The 14,022-nt window shown below is 37.3% G+C and overlaps 1 protein-coding gene across 1 annotated transcript; it reads left to right on the top strand.

Moving 5' to 3' along the window:
• Positions 1–147: 147 nt before the first annotated feature.
• LOC124149864 (dnaJ homolog subfamily C member 22-like) lies at positions 148–10,035 on the top strand. Its single transcript, XM_046521689.2, has 4 exons — positions 148–376; positions 1,941–2,222; positions 4,860–5,323; positions 6,070–10,035. The coding sequence occupies exons 1-4, from the start codon at positions 265–267 to the stop codon at positions 6,292–6,294; spliced, it is 1,083 nt and encodes a 360-aa protein (XP_046377645.2). The 5' UTR covers positions 148–264; the 3' UTR covers positions 6,295–10,035.
• The last annotated feature ends 3,987 nt before the right edge of the window (positions 10,036–14,022 follow it).

Genomic DNA, 14,022 nt, shown 5'->3' with positions numbered 1-14,022 from the left:
TGTAGTCATGATACTTTATTTATACTTTGCGCGTAAGAGTGTTCTCTCGCTAATAACACACACCATTTCATAGATACACCACACAGCCACCAAAAAAGAGACATAAACAACTGGCAAAGGACACGTCAGTTTTATGGCTTTATCGGTCCAACAGGTGACTGCGCATGTGCAGTGGTGGGAATTTCCGTTCAGGAAGATAAGATGACCCAGAGCTGGCATGGGTTGTGCACAAAGTCTAAGACTTTATAAACGTGGCATTTCGTAATGGCTCGGTTGGTTATAGCGTATGTCCTCTGGTTCTTCGGAGGATGGGTCGGTTTGCATCACTTTTATCTCAAACGGGATCGTCACGCATTTGTTTGGTGGGCGACTTTAGGTAAGCTACGCACACACAATATTGATCTACGTCCAGTTTTCTTTGAAATAAAAATAACTCAAGTATGCTAATCATTCTGGTTCTATATTGTATGAAAACCTGTGTGGTTTGACTGTGAGCATATTGAATACAGACTTTGCTTTTGATGTATGAAGAGAATAAGGGGAGTGGCACCGAGTGTGACACAAATAGTTTCATCAGCCAAGTTGTGACACAACTGCATGTTTGCGTTAGTATCATGAAAAATAATACCTGTTAATTTACATTCTATAAATTGAATTGTTTGTGAATTTTCATGAAGATATGCTATTCTGTCATTATTTTATGTCTGTTGGAGGGTCACGACCAAAATGGAAAGTAGGCTGTCAATATATTGAGGCACAGGACCATATATGTAAAGTTCTGATAATAATAACAAACAAACTCGCAGACGAGGCCGAAGACAGAGAAGAAATGCAACAGAAAATTCTAAACTCGTCCACCTCAAGTTTTTGTCTATTTTTAAAAGCCTTGTCTTTCCATCTATCACCATAAACGTATGTGCAAAACTGTTCTGTATACACTCCCCAACATCCATGTAATCCATGTTTCTTCCATTGTATGGAAACACCCACCTGTCAACCTTCGGCCTCGCCTACAAGTTTTTTGCAAGTTTGTTTATTATATTATTATTAGTTACATATGGTCCTGTGATTGAGGGAATGTGCCTGAAATAACAGCTGTGTAAACTTGGATAGTGTTATGTGTATAAGTACACATCTCTATCATAAAGTAAGTCATAGTCATAATGATCTGAAACATAGGTATTTTATAGGCCTAAATGATTCCAGATTATCATATTTTAACATGTGTTTAAAGGTAGGGCCTAGATATATCTGTAGCAAAATAATATAACTCAATGTCAGTATCTTAATCTTAATTTTGATTTTATGTAGTGAGGGCATGTACAGTATCCTCCCAAACAATCATGTTTTTAACTTGATGAAATTGTTAAAATATTGTCAGATGTGACAAAGATCTCAGGAGGCTAAAACAAATTGCTATGAAACACTGTTGAAATGGACCACCTGTTCAGCACTTGCTATTCCAAAGTCAATGTCTGCTGGGAATAAAAATACATCAGTTGACTGTGATATATCATGATATATAATATATATATATACTAATTTAGAGATTTATGGACATATGTTTTTCAACAAAATAGATAATATACTCCCGGCAAAAAATAAGGGAACAACTTATTTGAGTGTAGCTGGAGTTGGGGTGTACATTTACAGTACCCCAGCTTGGCTGGAACGGCGGAAAGGAGGGCATTACCAAGAGCAGCCATACACAAGTTAATCAACAGTGTGCCATCAATATGTCGTGCATGTATCACCCAGCATATCGGACCCACCAGATACAGATCTACATGCCCTTAATTCATTTTAAAGACATTAAGGATCATTTATAATACACATTCACTATCATTTCATCAGTTCCCTTACTTTATGTCAGCAGTATGTGTGATGCCATTATGTAAGCAGAATGGCTGGTCGAATGACCATGAAAAATCATATTTCAGGTGGTGCTTTTGGACTCGGATGGGTACGGGATTTGTGGAAATTGCCAGATTATGTCCAAGAGTGCAACCGAGATGAAGAGTGGAAAAGGGAATTCACCAGAAGGAGGAGTGTTGATCGGAAACCCTCTCGGAGCACCAGCAGATTTGCAGGGGAGATCATCATGGGCAACATCCTGGGCTACCTAATCCGAGCCCTCCTTCCCGAGCAGTATGTGGACAGCACGAAGTTAGACCTGGGCTTCCTCCTGGCTGTCTCCCTGCCACAGCTCGGGGCTGCTATAGGTGGGTACAGAGACTGGCATCCTTAGAATCTGAGGGTTGAGAAATTCTCAAAGGATTTACTGGATCATGGACAATTGTGAATCTACCTTTTCTAGATTTTGAAATATGTCTTAACCCTCTCCAGCTAATCATGGGGCATTGATTGTACAGCCTAGGCCAGATGTTCTTAATAATGCTTTATGTATCCCTTGACCCTTAAGAAATTTGCAGTTGAAGTATTATTTTTTATATCTCCTACCTCAAGCTACATTGACGTTTCTGAAGTATTGTTTGCAAACAATAGCTGAGTCTCTGCTCCCCTTATTACTAGAGATAACAATTTTTGCTCAGGTGACCACCCTGTGGATGTAGACTAATCACATGACCAGACATTTCTCTTTTTCGTAAACAATGCACTTATTCTAAAATAAAGACAGTGGCCTAATGCAAGCGTTTTGGCGTGCTTTACATCGTGGTTTGCAGGTTCAGTTATGGTGTTGAGGTCATTGCGCCAGTGTGAACCACCAGATGATCTGACCATGTCAACAGTGTCCTGAGATAAAGATGAGGTGGGGGTGTATGTGGAGGTGTGATATTACTTATCTCGATGAAGAGGGGGGGATATTACGGGGTTTATCTTGCAGGCATATCTATTTTCTGACGTAGGCATTAGACAGTGCTCTGTTTGTGGTTGTGAATTTACTGCCTACAATCTTGTACCGCCATCTTCCGTACACCTGTATAGCGGACTGACCATCACCTGTTGGCACGATGGAGATGTAGTTTTGTCAGGTTTAGGATCAGATGCATGTTTCTCTTTCCACGACAGGCAGATAATTTCCTTACCCGTTGAATATTCACTCATAAGTTATCATTCACCTTGGGTGTACCGGTAATTTTATTTGGGTATTTAATATATGTGAGCCACCAGGAGAAAAGGGACATGATAATATGGGTGCTAGGATACAAGTGTGCTGTGATGTCATAAAGGAAGACATTAGACATTAACTTACCTCAATAAAGTTTGCCATGTGTGCGGACAGCTCAAAAATTTCTTATTTGTCTCTCGTTAGTTTGTAATGTGATAAATGCGTTTTTTCAGAACATGTCAGCATACATTTCTACTTTCAATTAATCTGACATTTATAAAACTGCTCTGAAAATGGGACTTTGCAGAAAATGATGCCATGTATCTCTGTAATAAATATGAATTGAAGCTTGTTAAATGTATTTTTATGTTCCTAAGATACTGTGGTTTTAAAATATAATGAAAATAACTAGGATACAGGTTTTGTATTGTGCATATGTTACACTGTTACACAAATATGCAGATTATCTGAAGCTACTAAACTATTAAATAACAATCCTAATCATCATGGATCTCCTGTGTGCAGTCTTTGACATCCCTACTGCAGTCGAGGTTTCCTTTTCAGTCTTTATGATTTCAGATTTTTACTTCTTATTTATCCTTCATTGCTCAATGTATGTTGCATTACTGAAGCATCTTTACAACTTTTAACCCTAAATTTGTCCTGTTTCTCAACAAGCTCAACAACTCACTAAGTTTTGTTACTAATGAAATGCAAAAGGGGGGATTGAATATTGGTTTGTTGCTGCAGGCTATAAATAATCAAGGCAAACTGATGGTTGACAGCATATGTAATGATCCATGACAAATTCATGTTTTATTTCTTATTTTTCAACACCTCAGGAAGTGTTGAGTCCCAGTATTTTAGAACAAGTTGATCAGATTGTAACAGTCCCCAGTGAGCAGATGTTTGATGCTGGAATAAAGTCCAGCTTCCTATGTTTGGGAGTTGGTGGTTCACAGGTCTGCAAGCTTGCCTTCCAGCAAAATGATGTGATGTAAATTTACCCTTCAGTTCAAGTCAATAAAAAAATAGCTCTATTGTTATATTTTGACATTGGAAATGAATGGTATCACCATTGTAAATAGGAAAACAAGTAGGTGGAAAAGTATACTTGAAATTCTACATCGCCACCGGCTCATATATGATAGCAAGGGAGGATTTTCAAAATAATGTAACTGTTTTGCTATTGTTTGTTGTTCTTATTGTATTTTGGCCGTGCCTCAAAACATTTTAAATCTACACTGAAATTTTGAATAGCTCCTTAAGTCAGATAAATTTAGGGTTTCATGGAGCATAGACTGGGAGTCATCGTGACTCACTGTATATGTTTGGGAAATTCAGGAGCACAGTTTGGAGATTCTGCATGAAGTGAAGTTTTTGTCTCAGGATGCTGATAACAAAAATATAGTGGCTGTTTAAGTCCCTTAGAGGTTTTTTGAAGGACTGATAAAATTGGGTTGCGTCAAATATCCGGAATATGACTCATCAAAAGTTTTGGAGGAAAAATGCTTTAGCTACACAGGATTCCTACGTCATTGGTAAACCTGCATGCTTACATTTTTACAGGCATTCTAGGTAACAAACATATCGCTACAGGGATTAGGGAAATCTGTGTACGCACAGATATGACACCAAAGATTTGTGTAGACTGAACTTTAACATATTTGCAGTCATAATAAGTAATGTGTAATTGAACAAGCCTAAAGTCTGATCCTGCATCCTTAAACAATTTGGTGATATGATTTGTTGTGTCAATCTTGTTAAAAATAATGTATTTTTTCCATAGGTGTTCATCTAGTAGCAAACATTGGTCGTCACAAAGGCTCCTGGAGCTGGGCTGCCCTAGGGGCCTACATTGCCACCCCCTGGCTAATCCTCAACCCTGACAATGTGGCAGTCGCACCCCTCATGTCGGCCATCTTTGTCCAGTGGAAGGGTGTGACATGGAGGACTGACCCCGAGCCAAAACGAGGCCTTTTTCGACGTGTCAGCAAACTGACATTCTACGGCACACTCTATCTAGCTCTGTGGGGATGTGTGATATATTTTAACGCCTCTATCACAACTAAAGATGGAGAGGAGATCCCCCTAAGGGAGGCGATTCCCAACTTCTTTAAATCTCCAGCTTGGGCTGAAACCAAAGACTCCATGCATAGACTGTACAATTATTTCCAAGCCCATGGCTGGAGAAGAATCTGGGACGAGATCAAGGAGACGTTTGATCCTGTAGGGGAGCAAAATGCATATAAGGTGGGTGTATAGGGAATACATGTACTTCCAATTCAGTCGTCAGAGATCCACTTGCAGAAGGAATATCAACTATTTTAAGCTTTATGTTCATGAATAACAATTGCCTTTTCTTAAAAAATATGCAATAACAAATATTGGAGACTAACTTTTTGAAACAATTATTTATGTTATTGCTTTTCATCAGTTCATCAGCAAATACAATACACACAATTAATACAATTATACATGGAAAATATTCTATTCTGGTTGGCTAATTGCTGGTAAAAGTTTCAAATCACTATGACATGTCTCTGATTGAGACATCCTTATTGACAGCCACATCATAGCAGAACTAAGAATTAAAGAAAATACTTTTTTCTTTGTCAAGGTTCGTAGGCAGTTTGAAAAAATTAAATGAGCAAATGTAGGTTACAAAATGATGTGCTTTCTTTGATATTCAGTGTGTCAGTAGCATTACATTTAGGAAAGAAGACATATAAATCGACTTAAAGTGCATCGTGAGAGAGCTTGAAATTTGGTGTTCCACTATTTTAGACTCTGACGTCATATTTTATTGTGTCACTGTGCGATTTCTGTCATTATAAAAGAGTGCATATTAGAATCCTGAAACTAGAAAAAGAGCAAGTTCTGAACTATAACTATCCATTATGTCATGTAATGTACTCAATGATATTAATATGATTTCTTGGGAGTTTCATACAGTATAAACATGGCTTGACCAGATCTTCCGTTTCTACTCTAAACAGGTCCTAGGTTTGAGCTCCAGCGCTACTCAGGAGGAGATAACCCATGCCTACAGGAAGATGTCGCGTCAGTGGCACCCAGACAAGCAGAAAGATCCCCAGAAGAAGGAAGAGGCACAAGAAAAGTTTATAGAGATTCAGCAAGCCTATGATATTCTCTCTTCCATCAAGGCCAGGAGATCCGCCAAAAATAAACAGTCAAGCAGGCCACGAAAAGATGAATTTTAGTGTGTGAAAAAGATGTATTGGTAGAACGAGGATGTCGTATTTGACCTAAGTTAGGTTTGATTACTTAAGGATGTCTGTGATTATGGTTTTATATAAATATTACAAAAAATGAATCACTTTCCATTTTTCTCAAAGGACAAGTTTTGGTCCCTGGTCTACAGAAAATGTTGTCTAAAATTCCCACATTATAATTACCCGGTAGTTCTTTCAAATTCAGGTTATTTATTCCTAACAAAGAGTACTTTGAGCATAACCATGTCCATTCAACCTGACTTAGCAGTTCCCAGTTGAGCACAGACTCCAGACGTTTATAACCTCTGCTTGACTACAAATCTTAATCAACTAGCCTGAAATTGAGTTGAGCCCAACAAATTTTTATAACTCCAAATGTGACATGCCTTTCACCATGTTCACAGAAAGCAGGATTATAGTTCGTTTTACATAACTGCATCAAATGCAATGTTTAAGAAAACTTTATAAACTTTATAAAGCTTTCCAATTTTGCTCAAAGAAATGCTGTTTCCCCAGTTGGACTGCCGAGGCACTTGGTTATCCTGGTACTAGTGTCTGTTATGTCAATATGTCAGAGAAACGATCTGAACTGCACTTTTGCAGATTAACAAGTGAAGGATTTGACCCTCTTGTTTTCATGATGGATGTATGCTCCCCAGGGTGCTGAGAATGAAATATAAGTGCACACTTATCCAAAGACCAGGGTTATAATAATATAGTCATGAGTAGCCACTCAGTGAATGGATCTGATGCATAATAAATGGACTGGTCAATACAACTGCTGATCTGTTGGGACAAATATGATATCTGAGAGTGTGACTGTTGTCTGTAGACCTGAAAGTTTGAATGTTTTCCTTTGTGTAGACCATGTAGACCTGAACATTTGAATGTTATCCTTTGTGTAGACCATGTAGACCTGAACGTTTGAATGTTATCCTTTGTGTAGACCATGTAGACCTGAGAGTGTATCTGTTGTCTGTAGACCATGTAGACCTGAACGTTTGAATGTTATCCTTTGTGTAGACCATGTAGACCTGAACGTTTGAATGTTATCCTTTGTGTAGACCATGAATGAATGTATGCACACTGAAATCCTGCACATGGGATCCTCCTGTGTATCTGCTGATGTTTTTAGATTGTAAATGTTTACCCGAGGAAAGTGTTTACAAGCAGCACAGAGAAGGAAAAGGGACTGCACTCTGCCCAATGTTCACGTAACTCTCTTGGTCCAACAACAATGAAAACTTGTTAGTGTTGGGGCACAAGGAATGGGGGTATGTATATTTATACTCCACTTTTGGTAGGTATGATCTGTCATTATATTTTGACATACACTTGACATATGAGAATCAGTTTTGTGTTATCATGGAGAGATAAAAATATCCCTGTCAAAAGTGGAGCAGTATAGTTTATGTTCAATCTGATGCTTTGCTATGAGAAGACAAGACTCTGTAAGTGGCTAATACCAGCTGATGTAATTTCATTCCACCACACCGTCATGTTATGATTCCATAGCTCTGGTGTCAGCATACACTAAGACAGTCAGTTTGAAATTTAATTAGAGATCATCATCAAATGGTTCTTTATGCAATTTTACCACCGTCCACGGAGAAAATCTATATTCAGGTACTTAAAAGAGCACATGTTGGTCCACATACCAGGTGCTACAACCTTATTGTATGTGTCATGAAAGTATGTATTTATCATGTTGCGTGATTGATATCATGGGATGTTGTTTTTGTGAAGTCAGTAGAAATACAGGGTGATCTATATGACGAGAGTGCCTACTGCTGAACATCTTAACATTTTGATAATATATTTTATAAATATAATTTAATTAACATTTGTAGACAGTGATTTTTTTCTTTGGTAGATTGTTTTAAAAGCTATTAATGCATACTAATATATTTTCCAACTAATAAAGTGAGTATGGTTTAATGCCGCTTTTAGCAATATTCAGGCAATCCCATGGCGGGGAATCCAGAAATAGGCTTCACACACTGTACCCGGGAATCGAGCCCGGGCCTTCGTTGTGAGGAGCGAACGCTTTAACCACTAGGCTACCCGACTGCCTCTCAACTAATAAAGCCAGGTCAAGGAATTATTAAGTGTCTAAAACAAACATGCACTTTTGTATGCAGTGGATGTGCAGAGAATTTGTTGATAATTTATTAATTTACTAACAATCACTTTCACAGTATATTAAATACTGTTTTGACTTTTGTCCTCCATCCAAACAAAGTTTTACACGGAATATGGATGCAGGCTCTGTCAGTCCGCCATGTTTCGTTTCCAGAGTAAAGTTCATAAACGGTTCAATATTTCTTGATGAAACTTTGCATACACATCATTCAAGCACAAAAGTGGTCCCTTTTGCTATTTTTTATATTTTGTGCATTTCCGTGCAACAAATTGGACTCATGTGAAGGTAGGGTTTGTTTCTGTACAATATTTCTTTATGAAACTATGTATGAACTTCATGCAAGTGCTGAACTAATTTTGCTATTCAGAAAGTCTTTAGATTTTGAGTTTCCAAGGCAATAACAAATGAGAGTTTCATTTTGATGATTAAACCATTCAATGTTTATGGATTTCATATGTCTTTCAACACTTTTTAGATTTTGGGTTAAAACAGGTCCCCAGCAACCTATGCTTGTTTTAGGAGGCACTTAAATGGATCGGTTGGTCAGACTTGGTTGATTGTGTGACATCATCCCAGAGTAGGACATTGCTCATGATACAGTGATTTAGTTAAAAAACAAGCACAGCATCATTCAGAAACTCAGGATTGTATGGTTTGTTGCTATGGTTGCTATGGAATCATGATTCAGAGTTTTTATAATATCTCATGATACATTGCTATCAAATCAATGTTCAAGAAGCTGTTTTAACCCTTTCTCTGAACCAAGGCATCAATGTTCAAGAAGCTGTTTTAACCCTTCCTCTGAACCAAGGCATCAATGTTCAAGAAGCTGTTTTAACCCTTCCTCTGAACCAAGGCATTAATGTTCAAGAAGCTGTTTTAACCCTTCAGATTTTAATTTAGTAATAAGCATATTATGTACCTCTTACTCTTCTCCAACAATGCATTATAGAGGCAGAGCAACTTGATCAGATATGTTTTAAAGAAGATTAGCATCAGAAAGTCATTAGCATCACACCATGTATCAGGGGCCAGTGGACGCGTTTTAATGTTTTATACTAGACATATCCATCTTATCTAATAAGGAATAAGACTGATCTTAATTAATTAATTGTGCATATCAAGTAGCGATATCAATAGGAGTTAGTGAGTAAATATGGTTTTATGCTGCTTTTAGCAATATTTCAGCAATATAACACCATAAATGGGCTTCACACATTATACCCATGTGGGGAATAGAACCAGGGTCTTCAGCTTGACAAGTGAGCGATTTAACCACTAGGTTACCCCTCCACCCCTCCATGTCAGGCAGATGGCTTGTTGCAGGATATGTTCTGTGACCCAGTGCCATATGGGCCTTGGTAAAAAAAACATATCTACTGCAATAGGGAGACCTATATATGCCTAACACAATAAGATAGAATCAGGCATACCGTAGAACATTTGCAGGGAGACTAGAAGGCATGGGTGGTCCAGTCATCTAAGGTGCTGCAATTCACTGTGCAGAGTTATGTCCCTTGGTCTCGCAAGGAACCTATGATTGTGGGTTCGAATCCCAGTTCACCCCGATATGTGACTAGGTTTGTCAGCACCATACCCGTGATCGTGGGTTTAACCAAAGTGGTTAATGTCTAAGACCTGCATCACTTCGGGCTTTCCTCCCACATCAAGATGACACACTGTGATATAATAGGAAAAAGTGTCATTAAACCTAACTCACTCATTGAAGGGAGACTAGGCTTCAGCTCTGTTATATAGGTGACTCTTTAACAGTTACTCATTGCTCTAGACTGACCCTGGTACAAGAGCATGGAGCAGTCTCCACGTAAAGTATAAGCTTCATAAAGATACATCGTATATTAATTCCTTTTTTCCGGTTATATTATTTAGTCAAGATTTGTGAATAGGTGCTTATGTTTTTATTGTTTTATCTATTTTGTTTAGGTTTTTAAATTTGGGTGTTCTTTTCTTGTATTACATGTATTTTCTTGCCCCAATATATGATTGTGTACCCTATTCCCATTGTGTTCATTCCAGGTTAACAAAAATTCCCTCAATACAGCTGATAACATTATATGTTCTTTTTTTCTTTTCTTTTGTTTCTTTTATATCTTATTTCCATATCAGGTTAATTATGTGCTGTATACCAGTACACATTCACCCTACATGCCATATCAGGGCTTCAGGTTTTAAATATTCTTTGGATTCAATGCTATTTCTCCTTATACTGGTCTGTAGCCCAGTAACACATACTGATAATCAATGAAAATAATGGTAACTTAAATTGCTTAAGTCCACAAGTAAATGCAGATCCATTTTGCTGTGCCTAGCACTCATCATTGTTCTTGGTGTAATAGACTGAAACCACATTCACTACATACTACCGGGTACCCATTTTAGTTTTGGGTTCCATGGTACAACAGGAATCAAACTCGCACCACATTCTCTAATTGGGATACAATTTTGAGGCAGATATTTTTTATATTCAAATTTATTATCCTAATTACTTTGTTAACAGAGTATTTTTTTTCAAAATATAAAAACATATATCTTTGAAGTACCGGTAATCTGTTACAAGTAAATGGTTGAAAGTGAAATAAACAATAAAATGAAAGAAACTGGCTGTGCTGTGCATTTCACTGAACAACACAGATTCTATTGCCTGTTTTATGGATATTGGGGGTGAAAATTTCAAGCTGGTAGATTGGAAAAATATAAAGGAATAAACCAAAATATTTTATTTATTTTTAGGTTTTTCATATTGTGTGCACACTTAATTGAGTAATGAATAGGTAAGGATGTAGTTGACCATATAAAAAATAGTGTGTTTCATATTTTATTTCTTTTCCACTTTACTTTTGTTTGGGAGGGTCAGCAGATTTATTTTAAATGTGTTACCGTATTCGACGTAATAAGCACCCACAGCGATATAAGCTAATATACTGGCTAGTGAACAATCCCAATTTGCACCCCTTCCGATTGATCAATGTACACAAGACTTATTTTTTCGCGTATAATACGCACTCGTGTGTTATATGCACCCTTAATTATAGCTAGGCAATTAAATTCTGGAAAAATATATCTGTGATACATAAACATTTCAGGCTGTCAGCATACACCACGAAATTTATCTTTTTTTCACCAAAATAATATTCTAATAAGAGCCCCCATTATTTTGAGAGCACTCTGGGCGCTTATTACGTCGAATACGGTATTTCTATTTGTAAACAGGCTGTTGGCCTAATATATTTTAATGTTTTTTGTCCATATCTGTGAAAGTTTGTTATGGGATTCATAAAGCAAGTCATGAGCTAAGGTTGTTTGTGTCTCTGCACCTATTGCCAATATAGATGGTTGCTGTGTATTTCATTGTTCTATTCTAGTCTGGAGATAAACTATGAATGAATTTATTTTATTCTTACTTCAAAAGATTGCATTGAGTTTGAACTATATATATATAGATACCTGTATATCACAGCTTGCCCAGAGTAATATGCATGTGCCTGTTGAGGGCTGGTGGGATACAATCCATTGCCCTTACTCAGGATTACTATCTATAAATGAATGCTAGTGCAGCATCACTGAAATAGATAGTCAGAATGGGTGTTGTTGATCATAGGTATATAAAAGCTATATATATATTCACACACAAGCTGTAATTCTACCGCCCGGACATCAGGTTCTGCAAAATGTCTGGACTCTTCTTTCTCAAATGTCAGCCACGCCATCATGAGCTCGATGATGACATATCAGACTGTTGTACCTATGCATTATGATGTTATGTTTACTGATCTGTGACCTAGGTCATTACTCTCTGCAAAGTAAGGTCAAATCTTATCAATGTCGATATTATCAACATGACATTTTTGAATTTGTTGATTACATATAAAAATATTTGTATTCAAGTGATATTGCCATTGTGTATTGCCATTGTACACAAAAGTGTGTTGATGTTAGGATGATTGAAACAAATTAAAATGTAGCATGTACACATTCTCATAAAAAAATTTATCTATATTTGGACTGTCCATGTGAAATCCCACAGAAATCCCATTGTCTTTGCTTTTGGAACAGAAGTGATACTGGGACCGCAAAATATATTATTACTGACCTTGACATTCCCAATAAAAAAAACAATGGATGAAGCAGACACTTGTAATGAAATAGTCAGAAGCGAAACCTTGGTGTATCGGCTTACACCGACAGAAACCTCCTTTTAGGTTTTGGAGGTCATATGTGAAAACAAGGCACTGGCCGACACACCATGTACATTGTGAACCTTCCATTCAGTGGGCGGAACTGTTACTGGTACAGAATTCAGACGACTGACATCCCTATCATGATTGTGACACAATAGCCAGCCATTCACTCATCTATGCAGGTGTAATGTTATGTTTAGCAAATTAAGATATTTTTTGTTATAAAAGTGACCTCTACCATGTCTGTGCAATTGAATACTGCATGTTTCCATCTCTGGGAGAATTTGGTTGATGAATTTGGAGGGCAACATCTCTGCCATTTTTACATGTACGATGGTGATTTCTTTTTAGAAGAATTGATTTACATGTATGTGCAGAATCTTATGCAATGGCAGACTGTAGTCATTCTTCATCCATGGTTTGTATCCTCTGACTAAATATAAGCAGTGTACCAACTGCTGACCATAGTGATACTATTATCCCCAGCAAATGTTGAGCAGTGTATACAAATTGTGATATGTATTCCTGCATTGCCCTCAGCAGGCACTAAGAAAGCAGCTTGATATGAAAACTATCATTCAGAATATTCGTCCACTGTTGATAAAAGCTAATAGATACATGTAGGACATATACACATATATTTTCACCATGGATCTTTTCAATATTTCAGATCATATTTGAATTTTATTGTTGTTTAACTTTGCTGAATAAAGTGTTAATTATTGGGCAAGTTGTCATTCTCATCGATGATTGTTGTTCAGTGAGCGCAAGTGAGTCAGCAAGTATGGTTTTACGCCGCTTTTAGCAATATTTCAGCAATATCACAGCAGAGGACACCAGAAATGGGCTTCACACATTGTACCCGGGTCTTTGGCGTGACGAGCTGACACTTCAACCACTAGGCTACCCCAGTGACTAATACCCCGTTCACATGCGCCTCAATACATGTGTATATGTGCATACGTGTGTAGAAATACATACGTGAGTATATTTGTCATGTGAATGCATTTACTCATGTGTGTACATTTTCACCAGTAGCAAATTTGCATCATGTCTGCAATGTGATCGTTTATGTTAACGTAAGAGGATGATCTAATTAATATCTGTTCTTTTGCCAACACCAAACAAATTGTCAACAGTTGCCAACTTTTATGCGTATATACAGAGTTGAGTGAACTGTGTTTTCTTTTGGTTTCAAGGAGTCATAACATTGTGTACAAATTAAAATTTTGGTGAAGTAACTCTCTTCTAATTCAACTTTGATTGGAAAACTACCTGTTTTGTGTTGAAAGTCGTGAACAGACTGACGAATATGTGTGCCTTACACAATTTACATACTTTATTTACACACCTAAGTTGATTTTCATGTGAACG

The sequence above is a fragment of the Haliotis rufescens genome, unplaced genomic scaffold (assembly GCF_023055435.1).
Source record: "Haliotis rufescens isolate VD_foot unplaced genomic scaffold, xgHalRufe1.0.p SCAF_4, whole genome shotgun sequence".
Taxonomy (NCBI): domain Eukaryota; kingdom Metazoa; phylum Mollusca; class Gastropoda; order Lepetellida; family Haliotidae; genus Haliotis; species Haliotis rufescens.
The sequence above is the reverse complement of the archived record's forward strand: the minus strand, read 5'-3'. Positions and strand labels throughout refer to the sequence as shown.